The sequence below is a fragment of the Urocitellus parryii genome, chromosome 9 (assembly GCF_045843805.1).
Source record: "Urocitellus parryii isolate mUroPar1 chromosome 9, mUroPar1.hap1, whole genome shotgun sequence".
NCBI lineage: Eukaryota > Metazoa > Chordata > Mammalia > Rodentia > Sciuridae > Urocitellus > Urocitellus parryii.
In genome coordinates, this window is record NC_135539.1 from 79,719,951 (window position 1) to 79,740,431 (window position 20,481).

A 20,481-nucleotide genomic window follows, 5' to 3' on the forward strand; every position below is an offset into this window, starting at 1 on the left:
CAAAATAAATGTTTTATAGCAATCTCAACTTATTTGGCATGAAAAATTCTAAGGGGGGAAAAGATGTTATCTGTAAGGTGGAATCAGTTCTTCAGGGTGTTTGAAGCAAAATATTGTCGAACAGTTGAGTGAGGTGAGGTGGAGCTGGCAGTGTTGGGAGGGGGTTGAGAGTGAGGGGCTTCTGTGCTGCTGCATATAGCAACCACGTCTCCTGTTCCACATAGATACCTCTTCTGGCTCGGAAGACGAAGGCTCGGTGCAGGGTGATTCCCAGGGGACCCCCACCTCCAGCCAGGGCAGCATCAACATGGAGCACTGGATCAGCCAAGCCATCCATGGCTCCACCACGTCCACCACCTCTTCCTCCTCCACACAGAGCGGGGGCAGCGGGGCCGCCCACAGGCTGGCGGACGTCATGGCACAGACGCACATAGGTGAGTGCCCTGCTGGCTGGCTCGCCGCCTTTCCTAGTACTGGTTTGCTCTGTGTTACCTGAGCAGGCACTGAGTAGCAGAGTCCCTTGTTCTCTTTTGTATGTATCCTGGGTGCAGAATCCATTTGGTGGAAATAGCATGGAGCCCCTCTGACGCTTGGAGTGCTTTGGTTTGTACTGCTGTCTGGAACTTCACCACACCAGTCTCTCCCACAGCTGGAATTTCAAGAGCCATCTATAAAGGAATGCCTTCTTGGTCATGAGGGAAAGTTGAAGTTTAAAAGCCTTGGCCTTTTCACATCCATAATGAGACAATTTGTCAAATGCTGGGAAGTGGGGTCTGCTCCCAATTCTCCTGGGGACACCACTGTGGTCTTAATGTCACTTTTCCCTGCTTTAGATTTTTAGTGCATTGGGTGGCGGGCGAGGGTGGGGCGGGAGAACTGGAAAAAATAATTTATTTCTTGTGTATCACAGAAGAGTTACGAGAAAAATGAGGACGTTTTCATAAGTTTCTAAGTAATACCTGAAAGCAAAGTGATATTATTTCAGTTTTAACACATTTCTGGCAACAGACACTGGTTTATGTGAACTAAAACCCATTTTAAATCACAGTAAATTAAACATTTAATAGAATTGTGTCTCCCTTAAATTTTCTTAGATAATATAATTTCTCGTGCATGTTGGGACCCAGGGTGGTGGTGGAGACTTCGTCAGCTTGACCTGGCATCTGGGCAGGAAGGTCCACATGATCTCTGTACATGAAAGGATTCGTATTTTCCAATTTTGTTCACTTTTCAAGGAGGTGCTCAGTATCTTACCAGGAGAAACACATGTTTCTGAACAACGTAATCACTGCATTTGGCTTTCCCTGTGTGAGTTTACACTTGGAATTTTGGAGGAAATTATAGCATGGAGAATTAAATTTATCCAGACTATAAAAGGTTGCATTACTCATGTTCATCAAGGCTCAGTGTAACCTAAATATAACTCCTCAGTGTGTGACATTTCAGTAATTTCTCATTTGGCACAAAGCTAAAGTTCCTAGAATATCTGGGAATGTTCTGTAAGTATGAAGTATTTTTGGAAAGAAAGCAATGACAAAATAAACCTAATGAGGCTTAGAATACTTTATTCCTGTCACAAAACAAAAGGGAAGTCAGGAGTGGCAGGATTTGACCTTTGGTTGAGATCATCAAAAGCCTATGCACGAGACAATAGCTTGAGTGAGTGTGGGGGTGTTTGGAAGAGCTCAGGGCAGAACTGACCCCAGGCATGTTTGCTGATCCCCAGGTGAAGAACTTAAGCTAGATACTGCAGAGACTTCTTTCCTCCAAGTAATAAAAAGGCTAAGGGGTTGAAAACCATGTGGTTTCCCTCCACAGTAGGCCATTCTTCTACTTTGTTGTTGAAGCAGAGTTCTAAATTTCTTTCGTAGATAATTCCACAAATTTCATTATGCCAACAATTACACAGGGACATCTCCCATGACATAGCCAAGCTGATTTAGGCAAGGATGCAAAAATCCTATTACAGGTTGCTTTTTCTCTTTTTCTCCTGCTTTGCTTGCTGTGCATCTTGCAAGGTGTGCCTGTTACTCTTACTGCAGAACCTCGACAAGCCCAGCTCCACCTGAGGATGCTGAGGTCTGAGACTGAACAAGGGCAGTGCAGGAAGGTCACACCTGCCCTGTGCATGTCCCTGCATTGCAGGCCAGCTCTATTGTGAGAACCTGGATGACTCTTCATGTTCCCAGAATGTATTTATCAAAAACTTTAATATGATTAGAAATGAAGGGTCTCACGTTCTAAAATATCTTACCAATATCAACAGTGGTGCATAACATACAGTAAGCAGTAGATTTAGTGGAATGTTTTAAACTTAAAGAGGTATATTTGTAAAAATATGTTCAGTTTTAACACATTTGTTAAAATATGTTCAGATTATAGGAATTATTTAGCAAAATAGAGATGGAGGAATTGAAGAGACACATAGTACATTTCTAGAAGCAACAGAACAACAGGAGATGCATGTTACCTATTTAGAATAAATTTATATTTAGGATATTGGACTTATGGCTTTTCTCATTTTTCAGCTCCAAACGTATTATTAGCCTCTAATCCTTTGATGTGCTCATCTGCTGACATTGTCACAGCATGTTGTAGGGATATATTTTCATTAGCCAGATATTCATAAAGTAACTGCCATTTCCAGAGTGCTTTGGAGTTGAGTAAACATCAGTGTTACTTTTGGTATTTGCTGTTTGTAATAACCACTACATTCTCAACAGATTTCTTGCATCGGTTCTTGCTAAGAAGATAGGAAGTCAACAGGCAATCATGTTCACTCTGGAGATTTGCTTGCTTCTTGGGTACATAATTATCTGGACCTTGCAGTTGTGCATTTTAGTTCTAGATTCTGCTAGAATAGCCACTGTTGGGATAAATTGCACTCATTTGTTATGTATAATCCTCCTAAGTGTTTTTGATACTTTTTAAACATATCCTAAATGATCACCTGCACCTTTAGGGTGACGATGTTGGCCCAACCTGTCTGCCTAGGCCTGGGACCTCCCTGCTGTGCCCACCCCTCTTAGCTGGGGAACTTGAAGCTAGAACTTTATAACTTTAGAGCAGGTCAGCAAGTTTTTCCTATAAAGGGCTGAAGAGTAACTATTTTAGGTTCTGTGGTCCACATGGACCTGTGGCAACTCTGCAGCTCTGTTGTTGAGCACACAGTTGTAGACAAGATGCAAACAAGCATGGCTGTGTGCTAATAAAACTTTATTTATACAAACAGGTGGCAGGCAAACCACTCTCTGTAGTTTGCCAACCCTTATTTTAGTGTTTTTAATCCCTGTATATAAAAAAAAAAAAAAAGGTTGGGGGAGGGAAGTCGATCTTGAATGAGCTTAGCACCAGGCAGAATGGAGACTCTTCCAACTGTGAAGTCCAGAACCATGCCTGCCTTTGATTCTGAGCCACTGCTGCTCCTCAGTTGCATGTCTTGTGTCTGTGGATCTGGTCACAGCATGGGTCTCGCAGGCTTCCTCCTGTCCTTTTTAGCCCCGTGTTGCTATCCCTTTCGAGCTGTTCATACCTTGTTGCCCCAACAGTGTAGTTAAAACAGGTATGGGCCTATCTTCCCCCAAAATGATTTTGATTCTCATCTTTCAAAATTGATTTTATTTCATTGGAATCTATAAAAATCCAAATAAAAACTTGAGGGCCCCAAAGTATCCTAGTCCTGAATCCACTTCACAATCCATTCTGCAGGAGATTGGTGCTCCCTTTTGCAGGAATACCTCCTTGATCTCACTTACATGTGAATGTACATAATAGGAACACATTGGTTTATATCTGGTTTTTTCCCTCAATATTAAAATGCATTTAACTCAAGGTAGAAACAAGTCATTTGCACCTTTGTGTTCATGAATTTCACAGATTCTTTCTTAGAGCTCTTAAGAGAAAAAGACCCACACAAAGGGCAGAAAGGCCCAGAGGAACCCTCCGCCTTGCTGCGTGAAGGGAGGTCTTGCAGTAATTACCACATGATATGGGAGCTCGGGGTACTGTGGTGTTCCTTTCCTTGGCCACGACGCCAAGTGCATCATAGGAGCTTCCATTGCAGATCTCGGCTTTATGGGGTCTTCACGATGTAAACTTGAAGAAAAACCAGTCAAAATCTGAGGAAAAATGTGATTCTGTGAAAGTCAACCTGGTCTCAGAACCATGACTGAGAAATGTTTGCATATAGAACCACAAAAGCCTTTTCTGTCTCTTGTCATAATCTATAGAGGACTTGTATGCAGATCTGAAGGGCAGCTGTTGAGTCACCATTAGCAGTTCAACACATAGTGGGAAAAGGAATACAAGAACACGAGGTAAAACCAGGGTTGTCCTGTCTTTGGATGATTATTAAAAGCAGCGAGATGTTTCCTCGGGTGTGATAGGTGTTTTGAGTCCTAGCCTACATGCTTGGATTGATCCTTATGTGTATTGTCGCGTGTCATCAGGTTGAAGCCAGTTACACCAGCATTCCCTTAGAACCATCAGAAGTGTAGACCCTGACTCTAGCGAGACTAAGGAGGAAGTCTCACCTTCTGATTATTTGGAAATGGAAGACAGCGTTGATGCAGTGAGTGTCCGGGTGTCCAGTGGCCAAAGGAGGACAGAGTTGGGTGCTCTGACACTACATGGCATGGCGCCCTCCTTTCTATACTGTTCCAAATTCCTCCTAGCATGAACTGTCTTTTGTCTAGATTATGTCTGAGGAAGTTGTTTGGCAGGGAAGGGATTTACACTTGAGAAACTAGGCTCAGCTCCTCTGTGCTCCAGCAAGTCTCTTGAACAGCTTGGGCCTGCATCCCTCTGTGGTTTTGTAGCCTCCCATGGGTCAGCCTTGGAGTTGGGACAGTTGAGCAGCCTGTGAGGAGAAATGGACAAATCCTGTCTCCTTGCTTCTCTCACCTGCACGTGCTTACCTAGCTGCCTGGTTCTGTATCCCCAAGTAGAAGCAGTCTACCACCTGTCAGGAAATGGGAGCATATTTATTCTGGCTCTCACTGAACAGTGGTGGTGGCTTTAATCCACCTAGGGATCGGATGTTCTTTATGCAAAGTTAGGTTCCTTTGAAAGCTTTATTCATTATCCGTTGTCAATTAGTGGAACACAGGCACATTGCTTTCTACACATTAAAACAGGATTTTCAACTTTTCATCTTTTAAAAGTCATTTGGAGACCAAAAATTAATTAACATGGCCTACAAGTGGGATCTGTCACCCTTGGCCACTTGGGACTCTGTCATAGTTAGAATTGATGTTTGTTTTTAGCCTGTGTTAGAAGTGTAGCACTTTACCACTGCTTGTCAGTGTTTGTGAATTGATTCATTCATGCTTCATTCATTGAACTCTTCCTCCAACACTTATTGAGCTTGCCAGATATGGGCAGGGTGTTCTGTAGCTTCAGCACCTGAGAAACACCTTCTCTAGCTGTACCCACTAGGGAGCTGGAGTGAGCAGAGACCTACAGGAGCACATGGTTAGGAAGGAGTCAAGTTGGGGAAGTCAAAGAATCACCCAGGCAAGTTCAGGCAGGACCAGAAATGGGTCATGGCCAGGAAACAGCTGGGCAGACAGTAGTGGACTGTTTTGGTGTGAGTGATAGACTGAAGACCCCTAAGGGGCAAGGAGCGATCCTGGTACTCATGGTCAAAGTAACTTGTAGATACTGTGATTAAATGGTTGAATGATGTGTCCTCTAACCTTCGTGTTGCTTATATCTTACCTTCTAGATTGTGAAGGAACCCACGTCAACTGCTCAGAGTAATAAGTTAGAGTAACTGAGGCCGATCCTCCCAGTGGGAAAGTCTGCAGACAGTTAGGGGGAAGTGGAGGTAAAGGTCTTTGAAATGGTTGTAGGGGTGGATTCACAGTGAAGGTGACAGCTGATGTGGGGCTTGAAGAATGGCTGCCGTTTTTCCTCTTAGTTTTAAAAGCCCATGAAACAGATCTGAAGAACAGTGGGCAGTTTTTCTCAGAAGAAATGAACTCCTCATGAGAGTCCTTAATTCAAAATGCACCTGGATTTCCTTGGCCTTGTGCTGGAGCTGATGAGCTCTTGAGACCTTGAACCTACCCTTCCAGCCTGAGCCCACTGTTTCTTCTCAGCAAGCACTGCTAGAGCCTCTCTGTGTGCGACATTCTTTTAGGTAGTCCTCGGAAGGTGGTTCTCCACTTGGTGCAAGAGTGTTGCCCTCTGGCACAGCAGGCACAGAGTGGCACCACAGTGGCAGCTTCCTGGCCAGCTGCCGGGTTTGTCATCCCGCGGTGAGGACTTATGGGAGGAGTTCGAAGGGAAAGAGACACGAGGTGACACATAAATTAATTTGGAAAGCACTTTGAGTCTCCCAGCTGTCCCTGTTGCTATTTTTTAAGTCACCAGATGTACAGGAATCATTTTCCCCACCTTCAAAGTGGGCACAGTGCCCGGTGCAGAGCCTGACCAAGTCCCTGACGGTGAAGCCTGCTGACGTGCAGAGTCCCTGGAATCAGCTGGAGGTGCAGTGAGCTCGTACTCTAGCCACTCTCATGTTAGGAGCCTGGTTTCAAATTTTATTCATCCTACAGTAGCATCTGTGTGTTCTCACTTGAAGTGAGAATACTGCTTGGCTGCGAGGAGATGGAGTTCTGGAGACTAGTTCATCTTGAAGCGTGAACTGAAGCCTGTTTGGTAGGCGTGCAGATGGGGCATGGTGAAGAGGATAAAGGTGGTCCTGAGTGTCGAGGCAGCTTGAGCAATCTGAATGAGCCTTTCCCTCCCCCATCCTCATGGCCTCCAGGTGGGGCGCCCTGTCCTTCCACACCTCCCTGTTTGGCACTCACAGGTCCACTCCTGTTAATCCCCCCCACATGTACCTGTTGTAGCAGAGCCTACACTCTGGTGGCTTAAACAGTGGGCATGTGTGCATTCATAGTTCTGCAGGCAGGAAACCTGACACTTAAGCACAGGCAGGATTAGTTTCTCCGAGGCCACCTCTTGGCTGGTTGGTGACTGCCATCCCCAAGTCCTCACACATCCTCTATGTGTCCTGATCTTTATAAGGACCCCAGTCACAATAGGTTGGGGTCTACCCTCACAGCCTTATTTTGCTTAACAGGGGACCGGTTTAACGTTCCTGTCTCCAAATACACATATTCTGAGCTCCGCTGAGAGGCGGGGCTTCAACCTGTGGATCTGGGGACACAGTTCCACCCCTAACTGGCAGATGTTCTTGGTAATTGATGTGCTGAAGGGTCTGTTTCAGAGGCTGATGACACCTATCACACCCTCAGACATTCCAGGATCCAGACCATGTGAAAGCTGCAAGTTACAGGCTGCGCTCATGGCTTTGTATGGCACAGGGCGTCTGTACCCAGCACGTGTCTGCATGCCTGATGACCAAGTTTGGATGCTTGTGCATACTTACTAATTCTTGCTGTGTTAGTAGGTGTCATCTGCGTATCAAAGAACAGAAAATAGACACCTTAGCCTGGGAACTCGGTTACATACCTGGTGCCAGATACCTCAGCCTTTGGGCTCAAGTCCCCAAGAGCTACTGGGGGTATTGTACGCAAGTGGAGATGAGCTGATCGCCTTGGGTTGTAACGTTTGAAACCACCCCAGGAACACAGACAAATTTTTCCCAGCTGTCATTCAGTATATGCAAGCTGACTTCTACAGTCTGTCTTCGTTATTCACAGATTCTGTATTTGCATATTTTCCTACTTGCTGAAATTTGTGATGCCCAAAACAATATTTGGCCTTCATAGGCACGCACGGAGCCTCAAAAGTTGTATGATGCACACGTTCCCAGCAGAGGTTCAGCAAGACAACCCCAGCCTCTGGGCTCAGTTCTCAGACTGTAAGCATCCTTGTTATGGTCTGTTTAGTGCCATGGTTTTCTGCTTCACAGTTTTGGGCTTTTGTGGTTTAACTATATAAAACAGTCTCCAAGTGTATGACTGGAGTGGGCAGGAAAGGGAGCCTGTTCCAGAGGAGTGCCACTTTCAGCCACAAAAGATAATGTGCTCCTGACATTCTGAATGTTACAAAGGAGATCTCCAGAAGTTTCTAATAAGGATTAGTGAATCAAAATTAGTAATGTAATACTCATTACTAAAACAAGATTATGAAATGCATTGATAGTCTCTATTAGGCATGCCCTCCTTGATGCTTTATTTAGTAAATGTGAACACTGTTCTGTCATTCAGCCCTTAAGTTCTTTACCATCAATGAATGCTGAAAAGGAAAAGCTTCTGCTCATTTCATTGAGCATAACATACCACTTAATACACATTAGATCATAAACATTTTTTTGTATGACAACTCGGTATTATCCGTTCTAAAATAATAAATTACTAGTTGTTTCTTGATGCCTTTACCAAGGAACATCCTAAGAGCTCTTCATGCGTGAACTTGTTGAATATACTCCACTGTCCGCCAAAGTTGTGGCCATTATTGTTCCCATGTGATGGATAAGGAAACTGAGACAGGTTAAGCTGCTTAGCGAGATCTCTAGGAATTTGCGAAGCTGACATTTGAATGACAGGACCTCTGGTACCAAAGTTTGATCTCATTACTGCCTCTGTTGTCACAAAAAACACTCAACAAACACCTTTTTCATACTGTCTTGTCTAATATCTTAAAATGTTTCAGAGACTCATTAATAACATGGCTCCTTGTGAAATCGCCTAAAGGTTGCCCTAACTTTGTTGCCTTTGGAACAGTATAAACTACCTTAAAGACAGTCTTAGTGCAGGGGTTTGTGGCTACCGTTCAGAGTCACCCTTCTGTATGGTGATGTGCAAAGATGCACACCTCATCCAGACTTTTCTAGGATGTGGCATTTTTGAAGCCCTGTTGCGTAGCCTTTCCAACAACTGTCAAGATCATCTCACAATGTGCTTCTTTACAGAAAATCATTCTGCACCTCCTGACGTAACCACATACACCTCAGAACACTCCATACAGGTGGAGAGGCCGCAGGGCTCCACCACATCCCGAACAGCACCAAAGTACGGCAACGCCGAGCTCATGGAGACTGGGGACGGTAGGTCTTTAAGACTTCTTTCCTTCGCGAGCTCCTGCTGGGCCATGCTTTGCCTTTCTGTGCCCAGGACTGGATATGCTGTGTCTAGATTTATAGTCAGTTCATTGACTCTAATCATCATTCTTTATGAACCTGCCATAGAGCTTCCTTCATTATGGGGCCATAGGAAATACAGATCATCCCCACATTGTCCAGGAGAAATGTTACAGAAGCTTGTCATGAGAAGAAAAAGAAATTTTATGAGATGCTGATATTATTGCTAATGAAAAACCATTGTTGTTTCAGCAATTAAGAAATCAAAGTTCAAGTGCTAAGACCGTGAACAGTTACTTAGAAGGGAAAGATGAAGTTAAATGTTTAAAGATTTGACAGCTGTTGGTAGAATGGTGCTTTAGATCTTGAAAGAAGCTCTTTTTCTCCAATCTGGACAAAGATTATGAATGATTGAATAAAATACAGAGGGTTCACCTTGGCCCCTTGTATTTGTAATCTTGTATGTTCTAGTGAAAGTGACTATTACCCAACCCAAAGTAGGACTTGGACACAACACCTTTATTATGGACACTTGGACACAATACCTTTATTATGGACATGGCATTTTTGCTATGATCCTCCTCTTAAGTCTCAGTGATGCCCTGGTCATAAAAGTTAGAATATGGCAATAAAATTATTATTCTTTGTTTTTTAAAGATGATCAGCCTAGTATTGATGAACCATACTCACTCTGTTCATGACCTTGTGATACCAGTGTGATTCATAATTACATAGAACGGCCAAGTCCCAGGTGGTGTGCCCTCCTCTGCATAGTGAAAGCCGGAAAGCCACTAGTTGAGCTGTCCAGTTCATACAGTGGAAATCACTTCAGTTTCCATTATGGCTAGTTTTCATTGAATGCTTTTTTTTAGTTATAGATGGACAGAATACCTTTTTTATGTGGTGCTGAGGATTGAGCCCAGTGCCTCACACATGCTAGGCAAGTGCTCTACCACTGAATCACAACCCCATCTCTCCTTGAATGCTTTTCAGTTTGCTTTAGTTCTCTGATCAAAACTTTTATTAAATAGGTCATTGTTGATCTTGGCATCATTTTAATAATCCTGTCACCTTTGCTTTTGTTCACCCAGGTAAGTCCTAAAGCACACATTGGGTAGTCCCTGGTTTCTCGTGCTATGACACCACCCTCTTCATTTGTTAGAACAAATGATTCATTAGGTTCTGGCCATGCCACAACCTAATGAATCAGAAGCTCTGGGTGCTCCAGGAACAGTTTTTCCGTATGTGTTCTAAACTATGCTTGGGATCCACTGGCCTTTTGAAATGACCTTTGATTCATAAAAACCAAATTAAGTGGAACTATTTAATGGGAAAAAATGGTATTTTCATGTTAAGAATTGTGGATTGTATGTTGTCCCGTATCTTTAAAACTGAAGTATTTAATGTCCCAATTCTTTTTCAATTTAGTTGTAGTTGGACACAATATATTTATTTTTATATGGTGCTGAGGATTGAACCCAGTGCCTCACATGTGCAAGGTCAGCGCTCTACCACTGAGCTACAGCCCCAGCCCTTAATGTCCCAATTCTTAAAGTGCCATGCAGTGTTTTAAGACTACTTCCTAATATTTTATTTGATAGACAACTTTCCTCAGGTTCCATCCTGTTATTCCCAAGTTTTAAAAATTTTTTAATATTTATTTATTTTTAGTTTTTGGTGGACACAACATCTTTATTTTATTTTTATGTGGTGCTGAGGATCGATTTCAGTGCCCTGGGTATGCCAGGCGAGCACACTACCGCTTGAGGCACATCCCCAGCCCCTGTTATTCCCAAATTTGCTCGTTACATCTGTGATGCTCAGATCATCTACCCCGTGATTCCTGTTTTTCAGGAGTACCAGTAAGTAGCCGGGTATCAGCAAAAATTCAGCAGCTTGTCAATACCCTCAAACGGCCCAAGCGACCGCCTTTGCGAGAATTCTTTGTTGATGACTTTGAAGAGTTGTTAGAAGGTACGAAAAACCCTTTCCCTTTTGGTTCCTTCCAGGTGTTCCTCTGGTTCCATAAACAATGATTTTTTTTTTTCAACAAAGCTGTTTTATTTTTTAATGAGTGATAATATTGGCAATCACCAAATGATCTAGGAGAGAGTGTAGGTTCTGTATCAGCAGGTGCGCTGAGTTGGGTTGACACCCTCAGCAGAATATGGGCTCATAGAATGAGCCAGGCCTCTATTTAAGGACTCTGAGATGATAGAAGTGCAGAACTAACTTCCCAGAACCTTTAGATCTCAGCAGAGCAGCTCTCCGTGAGCTTGTGCGAGGCTTGTGGAGGACGCCAGGCAGGCTTGTGGAGGACGCCAGGCAGCGGGCTCTGCTTCCTCCTCTCCTGCTTCTCTGTCCTTGGGGGCTGGTGTCCTGGCCACAGAATGTTTTGAGCCTCCTCACAGACAGCCTAACAGAAGATCTTGTTGTATCAAACCTGAACTCCTTGTTTTCTTGTTAAATTGGAAATATGGTGTTGATTTTTTTGGCCAGCAGGTGGTAGTGGTCAGTCATACAAGAGGAGGGAGAAACCTTGACCAGAAACGTGGGAAGTCATTTGGTCCTCCCATGTCTAGACCATGGGGAAGACCATGTTCTAGTTGTGATGTGTTTGTTTAGTTTTACTCAAGAAAATACTTGCTTCATGTTCTTGATAATCAAAGTAGTCGAAGAAAATTTATATTTACTCCTGAGTGTTTAAGGGTAAAATATAACTTTCCAAGATTGGAACTGTTGGGAGTCTGAAATCACTGTGTGCTGAAAATTTAAATTTTAAGCAGAGAGGTTTTAATCATGAACTTTGGGCTGAAACAATATAGTGTTTTGCCTTTTGTCAGTTTCCAGATGTGCTTGGGTCTGCCCAAGTTCTCCACCCACCTGTTTGCCTTGGAAATTATAAGAATTAAATATTTGATAACTTCATGAGGGTAGTATGTAGATCATGACCCTGAATCTAGAGAAATACGTTTCTAACAAATTTACACCTTAAATATTAACTACTTGGCTTTTTAAAGAGTAAAAAGCAGTCATACTAACACAGATGCATTGTTCTTGAAAACCCTTTCTGTTGAAATATATTTAGTTCAACAACCTGATCCAAACCAACCAAAGCCTGAGGGAGCCCAGATGCTGGCGATGCGAGGGGAGCAGCTGGGGGTCGTCACGAACTGGCCGCCTTCCCTGGAAGCTGCTTTGCAGCGATGGGGGACCATCTCACCAAAGGCTCCCTGCCTGACCACCATGGACACGAATGGAAAGCCCTTGTACATCCTCACTTACGGTAATCCTGGGTGCACCTGTCTCTTGCATGGTTCCCCTGTACAGGACTGCTCCTGAGTGCAGTGGAGGGATCCGTGGTCAGGATGGCTGCTGAGTGACTGTGCTGCCTTATGTGGCTCTGGTGTGGAAATAGATGGAACCTACCAGAACTTGTAGGCAGATCATTTGCATTTTTGTTTTTTTTAGTTAAAATCCATGTGCATAAAGCAGTGATCATAATGCTAATAAATTGTTAGATTTTACTTCTTAGATATACACATGATTTTCATGAATACTTTTCACAAGGATAGATGGAGAATATTTACCTTCTTTGACATGGGTTTGGGTCATAACTCTAAAAGATACAATCCTGAATGCCATAATCCCACATTAAAAGATCAAAATCTTTGACATCTAAAACGTGAAAAGAGCAAAATCTCAAACACAGGATTCTGGAAAAAAGTTTTAAAGTTGTTTCTAAAAGACATTTGTTTACATTTTTTAAAAAAAAAAAAAGAGGAATAATTTGAGAAACATTAAAACACTGATGGAATATTTCATAGGCTACTTTACATAAGAAAATGGACAACATACATCTTTTTGCAAGCAAAAACATCCAGGTTTACTCGCAACACAGAAGAGGATGAACTGTATTCACAAAGAAATAGGTCACAGAGCACAACACACAAATACATGTCACCATGGTAGGTCATTGTGTGCACCCAGCTTTATAACAGTGATTATCTGAAATACCGGGTTGGGCCACTAAGTCAGAAGAACAGTCAAAAACCTCCATGGGTGGCTACTGCACTAAGAATTACCCAGGGAGCTGAGAGCTGGAGAAATTTAATCTTTCACAGATGGAAACGTACAGAAAGGACGTCTGTCTCTTTGAGAAAACTTCAGCATCTTTATGTACGTGGTGTTTATACACAGAAAGCCAGTGCTGTGATAATGCACTTTCACTGATAATGTGGTAAACACATAAGTTAGGACTTTCTCCAAGTCTTAATGTAATTTTTACCTCTACTATTGGAAGTGTTGCAGTGCATAGGATAGAAAAATGTAAAAATGCTGACCATTTTAAACAGTGGGAAAGCTGAAAGCTCTTGAGCCTGAGGGGGCTGCTTATCTTGAGTCCTACAGTCAAAAAGTCTGGTGAGCGTGGGGTTCTGTGTTTTGTCATGATTCGTTTGGCAGTCCTGGGAGCAAATCTGGGGCCTTGCACATGTGGGGCAAGTGCCGTGTGACTGAACTACACCCCCAGCCTGTCCTGCAGTTCTGACCTCCAAGGCAACAGAGGAGAAAAGTATCCCAGCTCTGAGACCAATTCACTTTCCCTCTGTTCCTCTCCACAGAATTTGCCTTTTACCAGGTTGGCCTCCTCCCCCTGCCACACTGAGAGTAGTGGTTTCCAGATTACGGCTTTCAGAATTTCATCATTTTCAGATTTTAGTCTTTCAGGATTTTGACTTTTTGGAGATTTCAGACTTCAAGGATTTTTGGACTTTCCAAATTTTTAACATTCAGTATTAATCTGGTGGAATTATGATTGTTTCACTGCTTTGACATAAATCTCTCTGAAGAAGGAAAGTCTGTATCCATAGTACTTTCTCAGAATGCCAGAGAAACAAGCTTCCAATAATTCTTCAGTAGGATTCATGCAGTCTGTAAACTTCTTGCAAGTTGTTAGCTGTTCCAGAGAGATGTCCTTCTCTTAGTTCCACAGCTAAGGTACCATGGAGAAAGCAGATTGTCAGGCATGTTATACTAGCTGCTTGTTTGCCTAAAAGCAAATTCAATAACTAGTAGACCAGACAGTTCATAGTATGGCTGTGTGTGTGAGATTAGATGACCTGTTTTTAGCTTTTGGTTCTGTTTTTTTAACACAATACTTTTGATTGTTAGAAGAAAAGATTTTTACAACAGTCATCAAGGCCAGATGTTACGGAATCTGAGTCCAGCTTTTTGAGAGTGGTGTCCTGGAGGTATGAGCTGTGGACCTGTGCATTTCATGGACCTAAGTAGATTTTGATTTGGGAGCATGTGCTTCATAGCCTCTTTGTTCTCGTGACTTTGTTGGGCAGTTTTAAATGGATAGATATCACCCATGGTTGAGTATAATCTTGACTTATCCTTTTTTAAAAATCATGCTCTTGGAGATAAGTTTATTAGTCAAAAACATAGAATTTTCTGTGAGTCTCTTGTCCAGCCAAATTTGGTCTTGAGCTAGTTGTGTTTGCACTCCCTGCTTCATAACAGCTGAGCACACCGAGGCTTATGGCCTCTGGGAAATCCTGGGGCTGATGTGGTCCTGTAAGGATCATGTGTCCTCACTGACCACCAGCACCTACCGTGCATGGCAAGGTCCTCAGGCTTGGGAGGCCAAAGGTGAATACCAGTTCTCCAGAGGCTCAGAATCTAGATTAGGAGTGTAAGGTTAAGATGAATTAGAGAGATGAGAGAGATTTAATGTTACATCTGAAATTTGTCCAAGCATCACATAACCAAAACATTTGAACTCTTTTAAATTAGTCTGTTGGGTTTTAACCTGCTGTTGGTCATATACTGTGGGTCAAGTTCAATTCTTTCTTGTTTAATAGAGGTAAGTAAAGAATTTCCAAATGTAAGATTGTAACTTATCAGGCTTGGAAGGGTTGACTAATGCAGTGAGTATTGAAAAGTGTTATCTGTGTAGAAACTCTGGAACAGACAGATGTTATGATTGCATATTGCTAAAAAGATTCAGAAAAAATCACGTTTGGTATAATTGAAGAACTATTTAAAGTCTTGCGGTCCCTTCAGCCCCCAAATTTAGCTTCTTGCTTATCATAGGAAACCTGGGTTGTTTAATAGAAAATCCAAAAAATAAAGTACTCCTCCATACACTTTCTTCACCTGTTGGTCTGACCTGGCAGAGAACATTCTAGTATCCCCTTCCATCCCCATGATGGTTTTAGTTTAATATCTGTAAATTAATTTTGCTTATATACAAAGTAAACGCTCATGTTCGTCTCTTTCTTGTTTTATGAGTTTATTAGGTGTTTCCCGGAATTTAGATGCCTGAGCTAGAAAAGCACAGTGCAGTCTTTCTGCAACCTTGTCCGTGTTTGGAATTGTTAATAGTGCATGTCTCAAGTTCTAGGGCCGCTGTGCTCCGGGTAGCTATGGGGTGTGCTTACTGTGCCGCCTCCCTCCTCAGTAGTCAGTCTCTGGGCAGTTGCCTGTTCCTCTTCCACATGTGAGTGAAGTTAAAATTAATATGTAATAAAGAGCACTTGAGTACTTGTGCAGCTCCTTGCCAAGAGCTGCGGCATCTGTAGTTTACATCAGCAACTTATTCTCCCTTTTCTGTGAGAAACACAAAGTGTAACTATTGAGGTATATTTTAAGAATTTTGCCAAAAGTTTTGGGTTTTTTTTTTTTGCCCTTTAGTAACTCTTTCCTAAAAACTTGATTTTATATGAATTTATGATATCAACCTTAAGATTTATCAATCGAGAATGAAGCTGAAAAGTGAGTGAACTGTAATGGTGCTACTGATTATAGTGGATTCACAACTCCTTTTTTGTTTATAGCAGATTCTGTTAAACTATAGTGATGTTCACATTGAATTCTGACGGCACGAAGTATTTAGGGGAAAACTGTACTCTGTAAGTTACTTCTGAGGGGCTGAGAGGTATTGATAGGGAGAAGAAAATTTCCCAATAAAACACCAAATGATTTTAAAGCAACCAGTCTCGAACTACAGTGTTGAGATGAGGAGGACCTGAATAAATTTTATATCCATTAATTAAGTGCTCTAAATTTTTACTAAAATCTCTAGATTTTTACTAAGATAAGTACTCTTTGAGCTTTATTAAAGTGTTCTTATGGCACTAATAAAATCAAGAAACGTTTGTTGAGTACATACCATGATCCAGGAACTGCCCTATGAATTGAAGAAAAGAGGAAACGGTCTTTGCTCTCTAGTTGCTAAGGTGGAGGCAAGTTGGTGAAACCTGTGATCAGAAAATAGTAGGAACATTAATTTGGGTCACTGCAGTTCAACATGAAATATGAAATAAAACAAGTTCGGGATTTTTTAAAATATAAAATGTGTTGTAAACCAAAAAGCTTTTTGATTTAGTTTATACATTGCAGTAGGAGAAGGATTAAAACAGTGACTGCATTGAAACCACGTAATTTGCTTATTACCATATTGCGTGAACGGAACATCTAACACCCTGACTGCTCCTGAAAAGCCTTGAGCAGAAGAATCTATGGGGCCAGATTGTAAAAGGCCTTTAGGTATTCAATTCCTTTTAGATCGTAAGTCATTTTTTTCTCATCTTGGACTATTCACCATCACAGGATAATATCAAGAAGATGTCTCATGGAGAGATGAGGCAGGAATTTGAAATGTCTTGCTGTTTTTGTTTTTTTTTTTTTTTTCCCTAAAGGATTTAAAGTTTAAAAAACCGGTCTAAAAGGTTTTTTTTTTTTTTTTAAATTGTATATATTTAATTCTACTTAGTGATTCTTTTTTTCTTGATTTCAAAAGTTTTAAATAGCCAGATGCAGTGGCACACCCCTGTAAGCTTGGGAGGCTGAGGCAGGAGGATCGCAAGTTCAAAGCCAGCCTCAGCAGAGGCATTAAGCAACTCAGTGAGACCCTGTCTCTAAATAAAATACAAAATAGGGCTAGGGATGTGGCTCAGTGGTTGAGTAGCCCTGAGTTCAATCCTTAGTATTCCCTTCCAAAATATTTTAAATAACTTAAACTATTTAGTGTTACTTTTATCTATACTTGTGGATTCATCTGCTTCAAATCCCCAAACCCTAAAACCCTGAGGTTAAGAAGATTCGAAATTCAGAAATTTAGGACTCTGTAGGAGAAGGGATCAGATTTTGACCCACGGGGCCGTTTTTGTGCTCTTTATGTTGATTATGATCACATGACAGAGGCCGTTAATAAGATCCATGTCTGGGGGAGTGTCACCAGTGGCCGAGCGTGTGCTCACATGCTCAAGGCTTCGAGTCTAACCTCCCGCACCAAGGGAAGAATATGTCCTCATGCACAACTTTAGACAGTGGCAGTGGTGCCATTGCGGTGGCCCTGGTGCCCTCCACTCTCTGGAACCCTTCTTCACAACTTCTTTGACTGTTTTTCTGTGGTCTTGCTACACACGTTACAGATGAAGGAATTTGGTCTTGGGACAACATCCCAGTGTTCAGGCTTCAGTGATTGTATGAGTCAGAGATGTTGGGAACTTACTCCTCATTCCTGGAATCAAAATGGAAAATACATTGGAGCCTTAACATGAAAACAGCATTGGGCAGCCTTCATCTAGGCTGCACCAGCAAGCTGCCCCTTCCCCAGGCTCCTGGTGCTCCCTAGGAAAGCCTGGTGACAGCACACCCAAGCAGCACTTCCCTCTTCAAAAACATGGCAGAGATGGGCTCAGGTCGAGTTCTTGGATGTTTTTCCCCTTTCCCCTGAGCTTTGTGTACCAAAGCCTCTGAGATTCTAGCCTTGCCCACCCGTTCTCCCTTGATTGTTGTGTGTGGAGATGGGAAGCCAAAGGGATTCGTGTACCAGCCTTTCCTTGGAGGATGCTCCCTGGATCCTCATGCCCATTTGTACATAACTGAAAGTCTGTGTATGTGATAGTACAGTTACTGTGTCTCTCTTGCTTTGTGTTCATAGGCAAACTGTGGACGAGAAGTATGAAGGTCGCTTACAACATTCTGCATAAACTAGGTACAAAGCAAGAGCCCATGGTGCGGCCTGGAGATAGGGTAAGTGCAGCTGCAAAGTGTCCCCTTGGGAAAGACACCTCTGTCTTAGAACCCTGTTGTGCAGCCTCTGCTCCCGGCCCTGTTGTGGGAGGCTTTCTCAGATTCCCTGTGAACTCAGACCAATTATGTTCAGCGTGCCACTAATCTTCACAACTCAGCGAGGTCGTAGATTTTCTCTTATTTTTATGCATCAAGAACATTGGGCTTAGGGTGAATCATGAAGGCATCTAGCTCCTAAGCGGCAGAGCCAGTGCTCTTACCTTAAAAAGATATGTTTTACTGTGAGTGTGACAGGCAGTCTTGGAAGTAAACCAACACTAGGGTTCTTTTCCCAGTTTTAAATTTCTTAAAATAGGCTGTTGCCCTTCCATCAGAGAGCAAATTTTTATTTTATTCTTACATCAGCCAGGTAAATTGAGGATGGGTTTTAGTATTTCCATTTTAATGTTGAGCCTGAGCAGTTGATAATCTTACCTAAGCCTTACATCTCAATTTGGATGTAGAAAAACCTAGTTTCCTTGTCCTCAAATATACAGCCTTTTTTCCATATGCTGCCATGTGCCTTCAGTGCCTAGATGCGTACCTTACCCAAAGGTCACCAAAAGAACAATATGTAAATCATCATCTAGAGCACCAAACCCAGTAGGAGATGTAGACCTGGCCCTCATGGGGTTTTTGAACGATGGTTGAAGCAGACTACTGTGGACTGTGGTTCTTCCTATTGTTTTTATGGAACAAGTTTAGCCCCTAGCTTTTAAAAATAAATTTTAGATGTTAAACTTCTCCATTATAAAATTTACAAGGCTGGAATAATTTCAGCAGTGTTCACTGGCATACTGACAGACATATGCACCGAAGGAATGGAACAGAGAAACTGAAAATCAACCCTCATGTATGTGGTCCAGAGATTTCAACAGCGTGCTAGCATACTTGGTGGGAAAGGGACAGTCCTACCAACAAACAGGACTGGGAAAACCAGATATCCACCTTCAAGAGAATGGAATTGGACCCTTACTAACACTATGTCAAAGAGGAAAAGATAATCCTGAAAGTAGACCAAACTCCTCCTAAAATCAGAGCTAAAATACACAAATCTTGGGGTTGGGGGGAGGTTCATGATGTTGGCAATGATTTCTTGGCTCTGACATCAAAAGCAGGTCAACAAAAGAAAAAACTGGTCTTCATCAAAATAAAAACATACACAAAAAGGCACTCGAAGGAATTAAAAGGCAATTTACAAAAGGAAGAAAATGTAAATCGTGTTTAATAGCAGATTCATATTTGGAATATAAAGAATCCCTATAACTCAATGACAGTAAAAGAAAAAAACTATCACAATTGAAACATAAATAAAGGACTTGAATGGGCATTTCTCTAAAGACTTTAAAATGGTCTATTTACAAACACATGAAAAGATGCTCAACATCACTAATCACAGGGAATTGCAAATCAAAACCACAGTGAAACATCACTTTGTATCAAGAAAGTGAGTCTTATCAAAATACAGAAGATAAATGTTCACAAGGACATGGAGAAATTAGGACCCTGACACATTGCTAGGAGGAATGTAGGATGGGGAAGCCCCTGTGACAGACGATCCACCTACAGTCTCTCAAAAAGTTACATCAAATTGCCATTTGACCTGGCAATTTCACCTCTGTGTATATGATGAAAAGTTCAACAGGTATTTGTATACCTATGTTCATAGCATTATCATAAAGCCCAAGAGGCAGGGCAGCACATCTGCTGTAGACTGAGGAATGGCCAAGCACGATGTGGCAGGTGCGTTCCATGGAATGTTACTTATTAAGTTTTAAAAGGAAGAAAGTTCCTTTCCACGTGCTGTGTGAAAGGATACTAAGTAAAACAAGCTGGACACCAAAGGACAAATACTGGGAATTTCACTGATATGAGCTTGATATGTGGATAGAGTCAGAATGCACTATGGTGATTGCCCAGGGCCAGAGGAGAATGAAGGAAGTTACTGTTCAACCAGGGGAGAGGTTCAGCTTGGAACACATTGAGGGTCCTTTGATGGTGAGATTGTACTCGGTGCCACTGAACTATGAGTGTGGCTGAAGTGAAATTTTCTATTGTGTATGTTTTTTCACAATGAAGAAAAGTCACTTGTGATGGCTCCTTTATCTCTAATTTGGTTCATGGTCTGAGTCATTTTTTTAAGAGAATCTTTTGTAGTCTGGCCTCCAGATTCTTGAAGTTTCTATATGAAAAGCATATATTAATAAGTACCTGTGTTCAGGTGAGATGTTGTGGGTAAAATGGGTGCAGTTTTGATGAAATGTGTAAACAATTTCTTTTTTCAGGGGTAGCCAAGTTGGATTAGCTTGAGGGAGCTACTTAGACTGTCCAGCTGGGCACAG

At 42.1% G+C, this 20,481-nt stretch overlaps 1 protein-coding gene across 4 annotated transcripts in view; it reads left to right on the top strand.

The window, feature by feature from the left end:
- Positions 1-20,481, top strand: part of Dip2c (disco interacting protein 2 homolog C) — a 365,692-nt gene that overhangs the window by 228,869 nt on the left and 116,342 nt on the right. For all 4 annotated transcript variants that reach the window (XM_026412392.2, XM_026412402.2, XM_026412412.2 and 1 more), the window contains 5 exons: positions 225-434; positions 8,888-9,022; positions 10,910-11,029; positions 12,144-12,341; positions 18,009-18,100. In XM_026412392.2, the coding sequence (XP_026268177.2) occupies positions 225-434; positions 8,888-9,022; positions 10,910-11,029; positions 12,144-12,341; positions 18,009-18,100 (755 nt within the window). The remainder of the gene's footprint in view (positions 1-224; positions 435-8,887; positions 9,023-10,909; positions 11,030-12,143; positions 12,342-18,008; positions 18,101-20,481) is intronic.